This window comes from Rattus norvegicus, chromosome 5 (genome assembly GCF_021556685.1).
Source record: "Rattus norvegicus strain SHRSP/BbbUtx chromosome 5, alternate assembly SHRSP_T2T, whole genome shotgun sequence".
Lineage (NCBI taxonomy): Eukaryota > Metazoa > Chordata > Mammalia > Rodentia > Muridae > Rattus > Rattus norvegicus.
Window position 1 is genome coordinate 171,779,997 of NC_141538.1, and position 19,216 is coordinate 171,799,212.

The 19,216-nt window shown below is 51.1% G+C and overlaps 1 protein-coding gene across 2 annotated transcripts in view; it reads right to left on the reverse strand.

The window, feature by feature from the left end:
* Positions 1-583: 583 nt before the first annotated feature.
* Positions 584-19,216, reverse strand: part of Ski (Ski proto-oncogene) — a 69,191-nt gene continuing 50,558 nt past the window's right edge. Inside the window, 6 exon segments of one of the 2 annotated variants that reach the window (NM_001100715.1) lie at positions 584-3,911; positions 4,506-4,736; positions 5,977-6,269; positions 6,367-6,629; positions 7,080-7,195; positions 7,331-7,453. In NM_001100715.1, coding sequence (NP_001094185.1) covers positions 3,723-3,911; positions 4,506-4,736; positions 5,977-6,269; positions 6,367-6,629; positions 7,080-7,195; positions 7,331-7,453 — 1,215 coding nt within the window. In that variant the 3' untranslated portion in view covers positions 584-3,722. 2 annotated transcript variants of the gene reach the window in all.

Below are 19,216 nucleotides of genomic sequence, written 5' to 3' on the forward strand. Positions count from 1 at the left end.
GGGACCACCTGGGAGCTGCCGGCCCTTCTTAGGGAGTCCCCAGGTCTTGGGGAACTCGGGAAGCAAGTACTAGCCAGGAAGTGAGGTCTCAAGAGTTGTAGCTCAGGGTGGAGGGGCAGCTGTGTCCATATAGAGGACCTGGCTGATGCAGATCTCAGCCAGACCTTAAGATGGGGGCTTCTCCACCCAGGCCTCCCCCGTCTACCCTTTTCACTCTTTTTTGGCCCCTGGGAGTTCTGATCTCAGCAGACCCTTGTGGAAGCCCTGCCAGGAAGGGCTACGCCCATTCCATGTGTCCAGCACCGCTGAGTCCTGTCCAAGAGGTTACCGAGGCTGGAGTTCCTGATAACCCAGCTGAGTGACTGACACCCCCAGGTCTATCCTGTGGAGATGCCTTCCCCCTTTCCTGAGGACCTGACTGCATGCATGGGGGCTGCAGGCACACACGGCACTCCCAAGGTCCTTTATTGTACGATGTCATCTGTTTGGGGGGGGGGGGCTTTAGTGTATGATGATGTCATCTGTTTCTGGGGAAGGGTTGGGGGAGGGTAGAGGGTCAAAGGACTAACAGGTACACGGAGAAATAGATAAATATGGCAAGCTTTTTCTTTGTTTCCTTTTTTTTTAAATCAGGCATTTATAAACAAGAAAGCATACATTAATTACATAAAAATAGTTCTCGAGTAGCAGAGTAAGCCGTCGTATTGTCGTTAGCAGCAGCGTAGGACTGGAGGGCGCAGGGGTTTGGGCAGTTATGAAAGTTGAGGTGGGGTGGTTTTTTTTTTTTCTTTCGTTGATGAGCGTGTCATTTGAGACTTCTGACTTAAAGCAAGAGCCCCTCCCCATCAGCCCTGGGGTAGGCATGTGGGGAGAAACCACAGGGGATAACCTGCGTAGGAACTGGGAGAGGGGGTGCCATGGAGGACACCACATGGGAAATGCCACAAGATGCTTTTGTCCCCTCTGGCAAATGAGCATTTTTTTTTTTCTTCAGTTAAAAACAACCCAGGAAACAAGACAACCAGCAGGTAAGAAGGTTTCTGGAAAAGGAGTCACCATATACACGTTATGCTACAACGGTGTGAAATGGAGAAAAGTTATTTACATGTGAGTTGTCTTTACACTGCCTTGTTGTGTGTGAAAAGCAGGGTGTGTACCAGTTAGCTGCTCACCAATGACTTTATTGCTGTTGGTTTTTCCCTTTGTTAAAAATCTTCTAGGATAGAAACGAGTGAACCGGTCAAGGGTTTAACACACAGGGAGGGTCAACAGCCAACATGGTGGAAACCTCTCTTCCCTTTCTCTGAAATCTGCAGCCTTCCTCAGAAGGAGACAGGCATGCAGTGCCGGGCTGCCCTCAAGTCTACCTCAGACCCTGCAGGGAGCAGGGCCACCATCCACGGCAGCTGCACCAGATACCCAGTGCTTTGCCAACTTCACCCAGGACTGGGGCCCAGGCATCAGGCAGAAGTGGCTGGATGACCTCGACGCTATGTCCTAGAGGTCCCGGACAAGTTACTAGTCCACGGGAGCCAAACTGTGATCCAACCAGAGGCAGGGGGAGGAAGGATCCAGGAGGAACAATGGATGAGATGACACGCCCTTCCCAGATCTAAGTCATTCTGGTAAGTGGGGAAGAGCCCCTGGGGCACACATAGACAGCACTCCCTTCCCATATTGGAGCCAGTGCTGGACCATGGAGACCAGGGAACTGAGGGTGACCAGGGCTGTGGCAAGGAGAGGCTCTGCTGAGAGGAGTGAGCGCCCCTGGAGCCAAAGGCTCAAAGGGGACCAAATCACTGGGATCTCCTAGGCAACAGGGCAGCCACACAGAAGCACACCAACACACTTAAAGCTTTGCTCCAACTAAATCATTTAGTTTTCCTTGAAGAAATGACTGAAAAACACAACTCTAGAAAAACAAGGCTGAGACAGCATTCTTCGTGTTGCGTAACAAAACCGACCCTTTAGGAGACACGGTCATAATGCCCATGGCGGGTCTAGCTATGGAGATGTGAAATCCATGCATACAAGTTTCATAACTGAAAGAGAGGAAAAAAAGCCAAAGGAAAAACTCCAAATAAACGCTGCGTATACATGATGTCCCTTTTGCATTGCACGTCAGAAGGGGGGACCAGCAGCAGCCCAGCCCCCCTCAGTAAACCAAGGGCAAAACCCTGCAGACGACCGACCTCGGCACCAGACATCAGGGCTTAGCAGTCTCCAGTTGCAGGCCGCAGTCCTTGAGGTCGTTTGTACCTGCACAAGCCTCCCCCTCCCCTCGGCTCACAGCTGCCCTGCTAGGACTGGAGGGGAGGGCTTTTGTATGATCTTCTCAGGTAAATAAACACAATTGGAGGATGGGTGGGGGCCTCTTGTCTACTGGGAAATCATTTTTCAAGCTTGGGCATAAGAAACCTTATACAATTTGCATAAACAGTTAAGAGTAAACGAGATTATTTGGAATAAATGCAAGTAACGTATTTTGACAGTGGCAGATTCAGTCGCTACTGAAGACGATATTTTGGGGGTAAAAAGACAAGTCAGGGTTTGCTGTACAAGATGCTGGAAGGCACAGAACGACCCCCAAGTCCAGTCTCTGCATTTTCATTGTCTCGTGATTCCCTTGTTCAACCAAGCACCAGAGGGGATGTGTGAGCGCTCGAGCACTTAGGGTTTGAACTGCTCTAGAGATCCGTAAAAACCGCAGTTAACGGGGGAGTAAGGAGGGAAGGGAAGGTTCTGACAAAGTGCAGTTCTAAATACATGTTTAAATGAACAACAAACAACAACAACAACAAAAAAAAAAAAAAAAGGAAAAAAGAGAAAGGAAGAGTGATATAATGCTGTTTGCTCCAATGCTGCAGCCTCAGTCCACGATGCGAGGAGTGATGTCTGCCGCACTGAAGAGGGGTTGCTGTGGTCAAGCAGCGCATGGGTGGCTAGGTGGCGTGTGTGAGAACAACACAACAGGACACTGGACCATGGCCACTGCCTAACACAGGACAGCCCCTCAAGGTGTAGGTGGGCAGGGGCACCCAGGGGCCTGGGCAAACCGGCTCAGGCCTCCCGGTGCCCGCAGGGCAAGGTTAGTGGTGATGGTGATGGGCGGGGCAGCGGCGGTAAGGCGGGCAGTGTTGGGGCTCATCTCGCACGCGGCGCTCTCCCTGCTCTTCCTGGCAGCAGCAGGAAGACTGGGGTCCTTGTTGCTGAAAAAATAGACTCTGAAGAAAACCCTTGCTGTCCTCTGTAGCCGCGGGCACAGATGAGCGGTGATGGCTTCCCAGGACGGCGGTGGGTGGGTGCCACCCAGCCAGTGTGGGTGTCCAGATGGCGTCACGTGTAGGGGCCTTTTACAGTTAGTCATAAAAAACATGTTGATTTTCTGAATATCAAGTCTCCTTACTGGTTTTAAATAGCTTATAACAAAAGTGTAAATGTTAGAATGTTCTAGCAAGCAGAGGACCAGCTACAAGCCACAGAGCCAGTCTCAACTCTGGCTGCAGCTGGGGGACATGGCTTGCTCACTTGAACTTGGCCAGTAGAAAATTTTGCAGTGGATTCCAAAAGTATGTGGTTACAAACACTCGCTTGGTAATAGGCACAGTAGAGACGTTGTGCTGTGTGGCTGCAGAGGCATGGGCTGGGCCTGCAAAGCCACGTACCCGCCGCTCTCTGCGCACGCATAGAGGTCCATGTGGCAGTGGCAATCACTGCCCAGGCTAGGGATCCAGCTCAGCGTTGCTCTCACCTCCAGAATTCTCAGGCCGTGGCCGAGGCCACAGCTGCTCCTGAAGCTCCTTCACCACCTTCTCCAGGTGCTCACGGGCCTCCCGTTCCCGCAGCAGGTCAGCTCGAAGCTGCTCACGGTCAGCCTCTGCATGCTGCAGCTTTGCTTGCAGGTCCTCAATCTGCAAGGGATGCCAAGTGGTCAGTAGTGCTGCACCTAACTACTCAGGAGTCCAGGACCCTGCTGAGTTCACTCAGCCTAGGTGCCAGGTCTGTTCCTCTCCTACCTGAGGCTACATGGAAGGGCCCAGATACCCAGGCCTGGGAGAGCTCATTGCACCAGAACAGGAACAGGCTCCACGTCCACCCTGCTCTTCTCAAGTACCCAAGAGGAAACCAAACAGCACTGAAAGTGTGGAGACCTCTTCCCTTAAGGGCTCACTGGACTGGAACCCTAAGATGCAGAAACTGCACAGTGTGTCCATCTTCTGATCCTAGTTTAGAGCTTGCTCTCCAAGCCAGGGCAGGGAGAACAGCCTATATTCTGGGGCCCTAATGGTCCTATTGGGGTGATGGAGCAGTTGGACTTCCACCCATGGCTATGGGAAACAGCCCCCAGCACATGGCCAGGTCCTGGTCTGCTGGACCTGCAGGGCCTCCAGGCAATGCACACCAACACCTCAGATCCAGCTGGGAATGGGTAAACTGAGGACCTTGGATTGGTGGCAGCAGCTACCTCTGTACTTTCAGTGTTACCAGCCCACCCACTGCAGTACCTGGGCTGAGTACTTGGCACGAAGGCGCCCGGCCTCGCAGCCCTTGTCACACACCCGGACCTGCCGCGCCTGCTCCAGTTCTCGCTTCAGGCGCACCCGGGACTCGTTGGCCTCCTTCATCTTCTTCTCATTTTCAGCTCGGAGCCGCTCAATCTCTTTCCTCAAACTGCGCTTGGCCTCTGTGGCTTCCCGCAGTTTCTCCTTCTTGGCCACACGCAAGAATTCTAGCTCCTGGGAGGACATGGAGCCAACAGGTTCAAGGTCCTGCCAGTCCGGCATCTTCCCACCCATCCTGCCACCCAACAAGCAGTCCCCTTCCCCTGACTGCCAGTGTCCTTTCCTACAGGGCCCAGCAGAAAGCTGTGACTGACTAGCTGCTGTCTGCTCCATCACTGCAGGCTACAGCAGACCCTCCGCACACCGCCCCCTCCCCCCTCCCAAGTACACTTGCCCTGTCTCAGCGAGGATGGAGGAGAGCACCAGCCGTCTCAGACACTGCACCTGAGGCCTCAGTTGCCTCCCAGCCAGATGGAGCCATCTACTTGTGGTACTTCTCATGTTCTCCCCTACGTGTTGGCATGCAGTGTGACCCCTGACCCCCATGAATACTTATGTGAAGACTCACACCTCCATCCAGAGTGGGGGCAAGGAAGGATGAGAGAATGACTAAGATTCACTCTGAGGAGAACTCTGAAATCCTGCAGCCCCGAGGATTGACAGGGTTGTGTTGTGTTAAAGCCCACGCATGTGAGGCTGCCCCCAGAGCTGCCAGACTCAGGCTGAGGTGTGAAATCAGCTGAGGTTGAGCCTGCAGCAAAGCCTTAATGCTGAGCCCTGGTGGAGAACATTGGCTAAGCTCTTCGCTTTCCCTCGGCTGCCTGAGAACTGGGCCTCCCTTACTCATGTCAGATAAACAACAACAGCAACAGCAACAGCAACAGCAACAGCAGCAGCAGCAGCAGCAGCAGCAGCAGCAGCAGCAGCAGCAGCAGCAGCAGCAGCAGCAGCAAGCAAGCAACAACATCATCATCATGGCGTGAAAAGAAGGTGCAAAAGGAAAGTTTCCAGCCCAGAAAGGAGTGTATTCCCAGATGCCTTAGCTCTTCTCCAAGGCCTGCTGCTAACTCCCTTTTGGAGATGGCTTCAGAAGCCATCCCTGCACTGCAGCTGGGAAATAAACCAACTCCTCACAGAGCAAGAGGCATCCCTCCTATAGCCACTCCTCCCTCACCATTAACACTCTGGCCTTTGTCATGGCCGAGAAAACACGCCAGTTCTTTAGTGAGGCCCACAGATAGGGAGAGCTGAAGCTGGGACCACTATGGGAGCCTTCCCTGAAACACAGAAAGGCTCTGGATATCAAAATGCTTCACAGGGCTGGGCCCCCCAGAGGACGGGGGAAGAACCCCAAGCGTCCCCAAGAGGGCTTGGGCAGCCCAGGAGGATGCCTCCTGTATTTCGTGGGCCTTACCTGGTGCAGGCTGCGCTTAGCCTGAAGGGCTGCTGTCAGCTTCTCCTCTTGCTTAACTCGCATTTTGACCACCTCATGAAGGAACTTTTCTTTGGCTTCCTTGGTATCCAGGCCACCCTCCAGGGCTTGCCGAAGGTGCTCCAACTCTGCCTCCAGCCCACTTGGGGCATCAGCATGGGCTGCGGCATCAGGAGCAGCCACAGGGGGAGCATGCATGCCGGGGGAGCTTAGATCCTTGGCAGAGCTGGACGAGGTAAAGGATGGGGAGGACAGCGAGGACAAGGAGGAGGTGACTGAGGACAGACAGAGAAACCAAAGCATTAGGCTCGGTCACCAAACGCACCTCCTTACCCCACCTCCCAAGGGGAGCAGAGTCCAGTCCACACTTACATTCCTCTCTGCTTTCAACTTCAACCTCGGCCTCAGAATCCTTGTCCTCCTCTGCAGCAGCCACGGGTGTGAGCATGTCTGGGGCTCCTGGTGCGTCCATGGTCAGCTTTCGCTTTCGTGGCTGGATACACGTAGTAAGGGGTTCTGGTGCCCGGGAGACCACGGTGGTGCATGGTGGACTGTTCACAACCTTTTGCTGGGTTGGTGGTGCTAGGGCCACATTGGGGGCCACAGCTGTCTCAAAGCTCTTGTAGGAGTAGAAGCTAAAGGAAACAGATGCTTAGCCGGGGTATATCTGCCTCTCAAATCCCTACATGAGCTATAGAATGCACCCTGCTCAGTCAGCCAGGACACAGGACCTCTCCCCACTCTAACTCTCGAGGTCCAGATTCAAATGACCGAGAACCACAAATTTTCCTGCAGGTTGGGTTAGTATAGCACATAGCTAGACCTTCATGTTTTTAGAGGCACAATCTTCATGCAAGCCTCGCTGACTTGGAATCTGCTATAAACTCCAGACTGGCCTGAGACTCACAGAGATTCATTTGCCTCTGCCTCCTGAACGCCAGAAGCGAACTCTTAGTACTGTCTGTGAGCCCAGCATCTTCATTCAAGACTTCAAAACTCTAGGCAGTTTATCCTAGGACTAAGGGCACTGATGCCATGGAGGCCTCTTATACCAGAGCTCAGTTCTCCTGTCCATCCCTGCTCACCTGTCTCGAATCAGGGCTGGTAGGTGTGGGGACGTCTCCTTCTCACTTGCGGACACTGCAGGGGACCAGGGCCGGAAAGCAGAAAGGCGCTGGCGAGGGTGAGCACAGCCGAGGCTCTGTCAAGAAAACCCATGTAAATGACTACAGAACTACAAGCCACTTTATGTCCCTGAGACCGAGTAGAGCCAGAGTTGGCTTAAGAAGGGCCTTACTCCCTCCCCAAAGACCCCAGACAGGTTCCCACATAGCACCTTATTGGAGGAACCAGCCAAGGTCCGCAGCCAAGTGGACTGCTTGTCCTTCTCAGAAGACGCAGGGGACTGTGAGGAAGTGTCGTCTGTTTTGGGTCTTATGGAAGCTGGGGGCTCTGAGACCTGTGATCAACACAAAAGGCCCTGTTGGGATCCCTGGGCCCAGGCAGGGTCTGGTCTCCCTACCAGCCCCATAGTAGCAAGCTCTCCACTGGACCATTGTAATTCCACAGCTAGGAAGGAGCCTCAGAGCCACAAACACAGAGCACCTTGGCCTTGTGCAGAAAGGTAAGCCTGATGTGTCTGCTAAGGGACGAGGGCGTCCCATGAGACAGAGAAATACTGTGCTGCTGTGGGCTGCTCTGAGGTGACCTCATCACAGCTGCAGCGGGTGCTGTGTGGATCGCCAAGACCCATTCCGGCTTCCACAGCACTCTTAGGTTCTTTGCCTTCAGTCCCACTCTGTGGCCACATCAGGAATGGGCTAAATGACCCAGCACTGACTCCAGGCTCAAGTGTGACCCAACAAGCAGCCTGTAAGGAACCCAAGAGGGCTGCCCTCTGGGCATCCTTTATCACTGCTTCATTGGAGAGCATTACGGTTACCACAGCTACCCCCTCCCCAGAGGAAGGAAATATTCAACTTGAAGGACCATGACATACCTCACAAAATAGCTTAACCAGGTGTCACCACACTGCCTTTGCTGTCAGCTTACAGAAGCCAGCCAGTACCCTAACTTATCTTGGGCACCAGCTGTGGTCTAGTTTGACATCCAGCATTAAGTGGTGCACACCTGAGCCAGTCTGTATGTGAAATCCAATGACCCTCCACCTAAGTGTCACATTACACACACACACACACACACACACACACACACACACACACACACACACCGGCGTTCCACCTGCAGAACAATCACAGCATGGGCCTCTCCCAGAGCAGATAAGACTAGAGGAGCTAAGCTGCTGTCCCCCAGGTAGGGCCTAAGGAGATGACACAGACCCCAAGGCAGGCATACAGGGTTTACACCTCGGTCCCACGCACAGCCTCGTTACCTTGGGTGTAATGGGAAGGATGCAGCTAAAGTGAGACTTCCAGCCAGAGCCCTCCGGCCTACAGAAGAACAGGGCTTTTATCACAACACCTGCAAAGAGGAAGAAGGCAGCCAAGGTGCCAGCTTGATAGGTTTCTTACTAGGAAACCTGGAGAGGGCGATCAGCCCCCCTGGCGGCATGCATGTGCCTGGGACGACACTGGTGTTCCCAGACACATACAAATAACTGTTCAAGAAGAAAAGACACCGAAACCACTTTCTAGAGGGAATAACTCTTAGTGTCAAGCTGTCACTTAGCAGAGGATCTGTCAGCGGAGGCCGTGTGTACTCCCTGAAGGAGTAGATACCCAGGATGCTGGCTGGGGTAGAAGAACCCACTTCCGGAACTGCAAGGATCCCTCTCACAATGGAGGCAGAAGGGGGGTGTTGCACACCAGGGTGGGGCTTCCTGTCTGAGCAGACACTGGAACAGGTGCAAAAAGTGAGTTTCTATTCTCTCACAGAGAAAGCCACAAGTCTAGTCTGGGACACCGCTCAGGCAGCCTCAAAACTGTGACCCAGCAGAAAATGCTGGGGAATAGGACCACTGGGTGAGGCTGCTTCCTGTTCAGAAGGGCCACAGACGGGGGGAGTGGTAGACTACCATACTGGGGTCAAAGTCTCCTAAGGTAACCCAGCTGCTTCACACATCGGATGGGGAAGCCCCTGGAGCTAGTGGAGGAGTCTTAGGGTAGCTGGGACAGCTCTCCTGAGATTTTCATACAAAGTCCAAAGGCAACCAGAACTCTTACAGAACAAGGAAGTGTTAAAACTAGACGGTGCCAGGAATCCCTTTAATACCAAACTAGCTGTACACATAAGGGGGAAGCTGAAGGGCATTTGTTAAGCAACAGGACCCTGAAGAAGGGTCACTTGACAGGGGTCCTGCTTGACAGGGGTGCAGTGAAAAAGCTTTGTCAGACCTGGGATACCACCATCTATAGCATGGATACTAGGGGTCCTAGGAGTCAGTCAATGGTTAGGACCAGTCAGTTACCTCTGGATCCTGTCCTTTCTTGGGGCCTCAAAACCATCCCAGTGTCTATAAGCCAGGAGGGGAGCTCTGGGCCCATATGCTAAAGCCAGGAGCTAAACAGGTTGACAAGAGACAGCCCTGCTGCCAAAAGTCCAATACCAAGGGCTATTATCAGGCTGTATCAGGGGAGGAGCCAGCTGAGCTGGCCACAGCAATGCCCTGTGGCTACTTCCTCTCTGGAGCTTCAGACAGTGGTGCTTGTTTCCTCCACATCCCAAGGGCAAAGACGCAGAGAACAGGTGTCACTGAGTGTGACCTTTGCACCTGTGCAGGAAGGGCTGGGCCAGGCAGGGCTGTGGATATGTAGATCCCAAAGCAGATGAGGAGCCAGCTATATACGCCCACCCCCACCCCCCATCGCTGAGTCTGTGTACTCTTGACCTACAGGGAACTTAAGAATTCCTCACCTCCACCTCCAAACCTCAGAAAGAGCACTTGAGACACTCATGCTGCCCAAGGGCAGAAACAGGGCAGGACGACATGGGCCTACGGGTTACAGTGGAGGCTGGCATTCAGGTGAGCTGTGGCCAATATGGCTGCTGTGTCTAACACTCTCCTCTAGCCTCAGATGGTACAGAGAACTGCCAGGCAGAGCCTCAGGGGTTTGTGGCCAGCAGGAACCATACAGCACAAGTAGAGGGCTTGAACCGGACAGACAGTGCACCCTGAAGATGCCTATGCCCAAGAAGCAAAGACGGTAGGTCTGGAGAAACCTCACGAGGCAACTTGCCAGAGGCAGTGGTCCCCTTGGCTAATACTGTGGAGGCAGTGGAGTGGGTTGGGGGTTCTAAAAGAGGCCTGCACATTGCTAAGATCATGGTAACCAGATACCCACAAAGAAGCTGAGAACCACTGGGGGTCCCTACAGAGCATCTGCTCACCTCACACGCTATAGAATCTTGATAGCCTCCACTCATTTCCAGTCCTGAGAGAAGCAGCTCACTGCCATTCTTCACCCCAAGATAACCCCTCTTTAGTCAGAGCCAGGGTGAAGGGCACACATGCACTTTTAACACCAGCACTAGGAAAGCAGAGGCAGGCAGATCTGGGAGTCCAAGGCCAGCCTGGTCTACACAGCAAGTTCCTCGACAGCCAGAACTACCTAATAAAGAGACCCTGTCCCCAAAACAAAACTAACAAGAGTCTGCCCCAGAAACTGTCCCCAAGGTGCCTGCGCTCCCATCCTTCCAGCCACATCCAGTTTCTTGTCCTTGATTTTGTGTGTGTGGGGTTGGGGGAGGGGGGTCATCTCAAATGCTGGCTGATGACTCAGGGTCAGGGTCACATCAGATTGCAATCATAACACGGAGCCTAACTTCCTATAGTGCTTTGGTCACTGCCCCAGACGCTGCCAACCATCTTTAAGCGACCACCAAACAGCCATGGGAGAACACAGCAATTCTGCTCTATGTCCCTGGCTATGCAGACAGTACCCATATCACAGGACAGACCCAGGCAGGCTTCCTAGAGACAGAGGCAGGAGAGGCCAACAGAAGGAACAAGTGTCAGGAAATGAGACTGGCCTGATTCCAGCCAGGCTCTCAGCCTATCTAGTGCCAGGGTTTCTTGTCACTTAGGCCCTTAAACACACAAATACAACAGGATGGATTATGAGGGAACACCCAAACTCAACAGCTGCCAACAGCAGTAAAGCAGGCTAGGCCCTGCTCTCTGTGCCACGCAAAGGGCCACAGCCATCTGGAAGACATCTACGGCGTCTCGGTGCCTCGCTCCTGAGCATCCCCTGTGAAATCTGTGCCAGCCCTGAGCCCTGAGCACTAAACAGCAGTGATGGGAAGGGACTTGGAATTTGGCTTGTGACAGGAACAGTCTCTCCAGGTGTGAGCCAGCTCTGATGTGGGGACATCATGGAATGACACCTGTTTAGAAGCTCCCAGAAATGCTGACTCTATATCCCTTGAGACTAGAGAGATGGCTCAGTGGGTAAAAGCTCTGGCTGTTCTACCAGAGGACTTGGATTCAGTTCCCAGCACCTGCAAGGTGACTCACAACCATCTCCAACTCCAGTTTCAGGGGGAACCGATGCTCTCTTCTGGCTTTCATGGGTACCAGTCATACATATGGTATAGTATGCATGCATGCATGCATACATACATACATACATACATACATACATACATACATACAGCTCAGTGGTAAGCATTTGCTGCTTTGGCAGAAGACTTGGGTTTTATTCGCAGCACCCACAGAGTGGGTCACAACCATCTGTAACCATTTGTTCCAGCACCAGGAATGTACATGGGTATGTGTGCAGACAAAGCGTTCAAACACATAAATTAAACAAGTCTGTTATTTCACTTTATGTGTATAGTTTTTTGTTGGTGTTTTTCAAAACAGGGTTTCTCTGTGTAGTCTTGGCTGTCCTGGAACTCACTGACCTTGAACTAAAAGATCTGCCTGCCTCTGCCTCCAGTGTGTTGAGATTAGAGGCCTGCTCCACCACTACTTGGCTATGAATGTTTAGTCTGCATGCATCTGTATTATGTATGTATCTGTTGGAGCCTCTGCAAGTGAAGTTATGGACAGCTGTGAACTACATGTGGGTTGTGGAAATAGAATCCAGGTCTTCTGCAAGAGCAAAAGACGTGTTCTTAATCATTAAGCAACCTCTCCAGGTCCCTTCCCAAATTGGAAAGTTGGGAGGGAATGAGGAAGAGAGGGAGGGAGGGAGAGTCAGCTGCAACTCTCTCAAGACTCTGGCTCACTGTGGACAAAGTGATAGCTGTTCTCTCCCAGACTCTAGAGTCAGTTACAAGGAGATGCCAACACCCCAGAGCAAAGGAGGCTTCATCTTGTCTGCCCTGGTAGGAGGTGCCACACATATAAAAGATTCACCAGATGCCAAGACCCAACTAACTACCATGGCGCAGGTAGTCTCTGCCTAAGGGTGTCAGGGCCTGGCTGCCTACACACAGATACACTGAGATAGACTGGGCCCAACTGACACTCAGCTAGGTGCATAAAGACCTTCAGGGGTTAAATTGGCAATCTATCTGTGACGGTCACTCTGGTTGAGACCTTCTGCCAGTATAATGCTCATGATGACTGCCTCAAACCTCCTGAATACTAGGGTTTGCCATCTATACAAAGACAGTCCATACCCAGGCCGAAAGAGCAACATATGTGGGTCATCTGGGAGTCCATGATCTCCTCCTGAGTGTGGGGTAAACCTTTAACAGGATACTTTGGTGTTACCCCAATTCTGGGGGAACCAGAGAAAATGTCAAGTAATCTTACCAAAGTCAGGGGCAGTACACCTGGCTACCCTTCAGGGTTAGGACCTCCATGGTACACCAGGGGTTCCTTGGAAGTCACTCAACTACGGGGACACATGGCTTGGTGGACAGGGCTAACCTATGCTTGTGTCCAAGAACAAGCAGTTCCTGCAAATTCCAGGTAAGGTGCCTTGGTCCACAATAGTGGCTTCCTAACAGAAAGTAGTAAGGCGGATCCAGCCATGCTTCATGAACAAGCCTCTCCTGGGCTTGAAAGGTTTGCAAGGTCTGGTGGGGTGAGCCTTGGGAAACTCTAGCTTTGACCTTGACATGGACCCAAAGGACACTATCAAACGGCAACCCCAGAAAACAGCTCTCTGGATAGGGAATGCCAATTGTGTCTAGCACAACTCAGCAACAGCCCCACGAAGGACCCAGGGACGGTAAGACACACCGTCTCACCCAATGTCCTACCCAGAGTTTAAGGTGCTGAGCATGTTTCACATGCACCTGAGGTGCAGCCTAACAACAGAGCCAGATAGAACTAGAATGGGGTCTGCGTGCCAAGGAAACTAAGTGGCTGACAGAGCAGATGGCTTCTTCTTAATACTCTTCTTTTTGTGCATGCAAATGATCAAACACCAGTGTCTTCTCCAGACCTCTCACACGTGTTGAAATAAGGGGTCCATGTAGAGCTCTCTCAACAATGATGTTGTGACTCCTTTAATACAGTTCTTCATGCTGTGGTGACCCCAAACAATAAAATCATTTTTCTCTGCTACTTCGTAACCTTTATTTTGCTACTTTTTAAAATCATAATGTAAATATCTGATATGACCCTTGTGAAAGGGTCTTCTAACCCCCAAAGGGTTGCAATCAATGGGTTGAGAACTGCTGATGTGGACGGTGCGCCTGGGTGGCAGCCAAGGTTAGTGCCATCTATTTCCAAAGGTCTGTTTTTCACCTGAAGGGTGACCTGCTCAGCTCTTAGACTCTAAGACCCGCAGGTGTGGCTTCCGCCAGAGGACACACCGTGGCAAACACAGCTTAGGCAGCCATGTCCACTTTCATCCTATTCCAGGTGGCTACAATAGGGCCGCTGTGGAAGTCTGGGCGGCTGTAGCCACAGTCTATCTAACCACCCTTGAGTGAGAAGGGCCAGCCTGGCACACTGGAATGACGCCTGTTCCTAAGGAGGGAACTGAATAGACAGACCCTCTAGCCAAGAACTTAGCCACCTGCACAAGCATTTCTCCTACTAAATCAGCCTGCCACCGGCTTCTAAGGGTAGCATTAGCCCCATTCCTGGGTCTTGTCAGTCTCATGCAGATTCCAGGGCGGGCTAGCCCCAGGTAGTATCCTCATTTGTAGACAGTCAAACAGGGAAGGGTACACACTATCCTCAGCAGCTCAGCTACAGGCTTACAGCAGGACCTTACTGGCTTAAGCACATGCCCTACAGATCCCCACATAAGATCTACAGAGAACGAGTTTCACCCACCCTGTAGCACCAAGCCCTCAACTACCCTGTCACAGGTGGACACTGCCCATGGCTGTCCTGCACCTTCTCTCCACATCCTGACCTAAGGCTGGGGTCCCTGACCCCTAGGACCAAGCACACCCTGACCCATTGTTCAGAGACCATCCAGGACAAAAATGCTGTGGACCCAAATTAGTATGTATGTGCATATGCAAATTTCTCCAAATTAATCTACTTTCCAGCAAGCACTGAAGATGTTCTGCCTGATTGAGGAATAAGCCAGATACAAGACACCATCTCATGCCACTAGGACAGCAGGGATGAAGACCACAGCCAACAGCAGGCAGGAGACAGGCTCTGTCAGTAAAAGCCCTGTGTTTGCTCCCCAGCACCACACCCCAAAACAATTTAAAAACCAACCAACAAAGAAACCAGCAGAGCCAAATGACTAGCGACCACACACTTGAGCATGTCTGACTAGCGACCACACGCTCGAGCATGTCCAGCTCTGCTGCAAGGTGCTGTCCTGAGCGTCCCAGGCCCACGCAGGTCTGCACTGATTCTTACAACACACACGGTTTTAAAGACCTGGACAATACAAGTATTAGCAATGACATAGAGACATGTGCTGCTGGTGGGAATGTAAGATGTCAAAGCCATACAACAGTTATGCAGGCCCCCACCCAAAATCACATGGCCCAGCAATCCCACTCTGGCTCTGTCCCCCAGGACCATGGGAAACAGACTCCACTACAGATGCACAGACTCATAATAGAGTCCAGTACATGTGTACATGCCTATCGATCACTATAGATGCGTACACACGGAAGAATCCACTACACATGCACACGCGTGTTCACAGCACCACTGTGTGAAACAGCCAAGAAATAGGAACGAAAACCGACAAACAATGGTGTGTCCACAGCCTAGGACCCCACTCAGTCCTCACAAGGAAGCACCAACAGCCACAATGCACATGACCTTTGAAAACATCATGCTAAGTGACAAAAGCTAGTTTCAGAAAAAAACAAAAACAACTAAGCCCCTTTATATTCTATAGTCTTCTTTGCACATAATGTCTCTGACAGCAACACCCAGAGACAACTTAGATCAGAGGTGGAGGGTGGCTGAAGGGCTGGGGTGGGGGCATCTTTAGGATGACAGCTAATGATACCAGAGTTCATGTCAGTGATGAAAATGTTCTAAATTAGACAGTGGTGATGGTGGCATATGGTCAAAGCTACAACTTTATGAGAAAGATAGATGATGCTATAATTATTTAGGGAAAAAAAAAGGTGCTAAAAACCCCAAAATGTGCCAATGACTTTTTGGTGGAAAACCAAAGCCTGAGGTTCACAGAATTGCAGTCTTCAGAGTTCAACACAGGTGTGGCACTAGAGAAACACACAGGTACCACAGATGCTGCTGCACGAGAACATACCACAGGAGCGCTCTAGGTCTGGGTTGCCGCCATCTACCAAGGTTATGTTATAAACTATAATATTCAGAATGAACATCTGGACAAGCAAGCAACAGCTCTTCGCTGCTCATGAGGAAGGGAACCCTCAGAGCGGGAGGCCTGACTTCTCACGAGCATTCCAGTCCTTGCCATGAGGCATATACACACCACAGGGTACTAGACATCAAGAGGAACTCCTCAAACAAATACACAGGATGTTCTGGCATTGTTGTGAGGCAAGCAAAGACTTGGACCCCCAGGGAGGATTCCTGTCCTACCACAAGCATCTGCCTTCTATAGACAAAAACCTTGATGGCAGAGCTATAGTCACAAGTATCCTAAAGTAGCCATCCAGGGTCTCCAGGTATGCCATGGTGTCCCTCTTGTAGGGGGGTGTCCCAACAACTACCTCTCACAGCACCTAGTCCCTAAATTCCACTATCCTGGGTGGCAAACTCCCTCTCAGCTCCCACAGCAACCACAGGCAAGGACAGACACCATTAATAGACACACCATTGCTCATATCATGACTCAAGGACAGACCTATGCCACTGTCTGCCCTTCACTCAAGCTTGACCTCCATGCCCCAGTGCCCCGAGTGCCCCTCCCCAGGCAGCTTTCTCCCAGGACAGCCTTTTCTCTTCTCTGCCCCACTTGAACACCGGGCCAATACCCAGGGACCCCACCCTGTGCCGCCACTGAACTTCTGTGACCCACCATGTATTGTGAACCACAGAAGGAAACTCCAGCATTGGGAGGTCTTAGGATGTTAGAGACATTCTTGACACATGGGCAAACATGGGTCTAAGGATAATTTAGTACCTGAAGCAGCCCCGGCTGGCCAGGGATTCATGTGTGCCACCATATCTAGCTCACTTAGAAACCTTAGTAACACATAGATTTCCTAGTAATGGTTCAATTTAAAATCTGTTGTTTTTATTTTTAAGGTATTTATTTTTAATTATGTATATGTTTATATCTATATGTGAGTGTGTGCATGTGGCTGCAAGTGCCAAAGAAGCCCCAAGTGCTAGGAACCGAACCTGGGTCCTCTGTGAAAGCAGCGAGTATCTTAACCTCTAAGCCATGTCTCCAGCCCTTCTTTTTCCCCATAAGGTAGAATTCACTATAGACCTCAAACCAGTAATTCCTTCAAATTAGAAGCATTTATTCGCCCAATGTTAAAAGGAAAGTTTTCATTTAGCAATCTTTCCCATCAATCTAGGGATTTCCAAATCTCACGATAAAAGTCCAGAGCTGTCATTTATGTGCACATGGCCATGGTTCACATGTATGTAATGACTACAGAGCAGGAAGACATACAGGGTCAAGACTACTATCAGGGGTGTGGGGTTTCTGGGGACAGCTGCACATCTTGTGACAGCCTCACCCTCTGTCACTTGCTGGGGGCCCTTTAAAATCAGCGCAACTGTCATCTACCTTGTGATTTTCTCATCTAGAGGGTAAAACAGATGGAAACTATTCATAGTATGCTCCTTTGAACAAGGAAGATACTGGACTTTCAAAATAGTCCCTTCTTAAAATTCTACATCCTGTTATTAACTGTCCCAATAGCCATATCATATCCTGGCTGTCTGGAAGCTTCACTGGGGGTGGGGGTAGGGGAGGTAAAGCTGCAAAAGCAACCCGATGTGCTGGGGTCTCCTAAGACCCTCAACATGCACCACACCTCAAAGTGTCAGATGTGTCCTCTACCTTGGATATTCACTCCACAGACAGTAAGAACGGGATCATGTTGCTCACGTATCCATGACACTAACAGGCCCACAATGACCCACTCCGAATGTGGGTCTTCTGTAAGAACGACAAACATTCCTAACCTCCAACCTGTCTCTCCAGCCTCCTCCTTTCCTCCCGTAAAGCAGAAGTTACCCCAAGCCTTCAAAGTAGCAACACCTTCAAGTTGGAAGCATTTATTTACCCAAAGGTTCTGTGAGAATTTTTAAAATGTTCATTTGGACATTTTTGTCACATGAATCTCAGAGGGAACACAAGGCCTCACCACGCCTGGGGTACAGGACAGACTCAAGATGTGCACACAAAAAGGGAAGCCCTAATCATCGAGCGGCTCAACAGAGGAGCACTAAACGGGAACACAGGAAAGGAACAAAAAAGAAATTTCCAGAAAGATCAGGCATGTCAACAGAAAAAAACAAAAAACAAACAAACAAAAAGTTTTCCAAGGAAGTATCCTGATGTGGAATAGTGGAAATGTAGAGCGTCAGCCACAGACACAGAGTGGTGTCCACGTGCTGAGGAGCCATAATTCCAGAGGAAAATGGGGCAAGTCCTAGGCTTAAGATGTGGTTTCTCCTGCCTCCTCTTTCAAAGTAGGTCAGTGGGTCTTCCGCAACCCTCCCAGGCCAGCATTGCACGGCTCCCTCTCCACTGCCAGCCCTCAGCTCAATGGCTCTGACTACCCTCTATTGGGCCCTGCCACAAATTTACTCCAATGTAAGGGGAATCTGATTAGCGTCAGACACAGAAGCAAAGGTCCACATTCCTTGTTCCACTTAAGAGTCCTAACCCCGCACTGAGTCCTGAGCCACCCACCAGGTTCCAGGTTACTGCTGTATCTTGCATCTGCTCCTCCATGGCCAGGACCTGCCTGGCTCTGGCCACTGGCTAGCCCAGAGTCCTTCCTTTCCTTACACGTCAGACAAGGCTCCCGTCACACAGCCAACTGGGGCTGTGCACACGGCTCAGTGGGTAAAGTGCTTGCTATTTGAGAACAAGGACCGGAGTTTGGATTCCTAGCACCCGCATAAAAGCTGGGCATGGCACTGAACATCTGTAAAGCCAATGTTGTGTAGCGGAGACAGGGGGACCCTGGAAGCTCACTGGACGGCTAGTCCAGTGGGAATGGCAAGCTCTAGATAAAAAAAAAAAAAAAAAAGGAAGCACATCCACCGGCTCTAGGGCTGGTTGGAGCAGCCTTAATGCAGCCAGGGGACCTGAGAGAACAGAGTTCCAAATGCTCACAGCCAACCCACAGACCCCAGTCTAGCCACAGCAGGTCCCTAACGAGCATTCAGTCAGTGGAGAATCATCATGTACCATTCAACCAGAGCCAGAATAAAGTAGTCACTCAACCTGCAGTGAATGAGGCCTGGGGCTCCTTTCGGTAAAAAGACCAAGACATAGGCAACCCCAAGCCCAATACTACAGTTGCAGCTAATGCTTCCCACAGGGTGACTCAGAGCTAGGACCTCCACAGCAGGGCTTGTTAAAGTCATTTACCGTCTTCTACAGGTAAACCCTATGTGTTGCCTCACTCTGGAATTGGCTCAGTTTGAGCTATGGGTCTTTTCTGGAGAGTCCGCAGCTCTAGAAGTTGCAAAGCTATTTTTGTCATCGCCATTAATATTTTACACATCATAAGCCACATTCTCATCATGCTCAAATTAACCTACTTTCTAACTACTGTGCTACCGAGGAGGCAGACCGGATTTCTAAGACAACCCCAACCCCCAAATGAAGCAGGCACAGGCACCAGTTTCCACGACTGACTTTGATTCCTTTAGCTTAAGTAGGTCATTTCTCTAGTTATTCCAATCCTG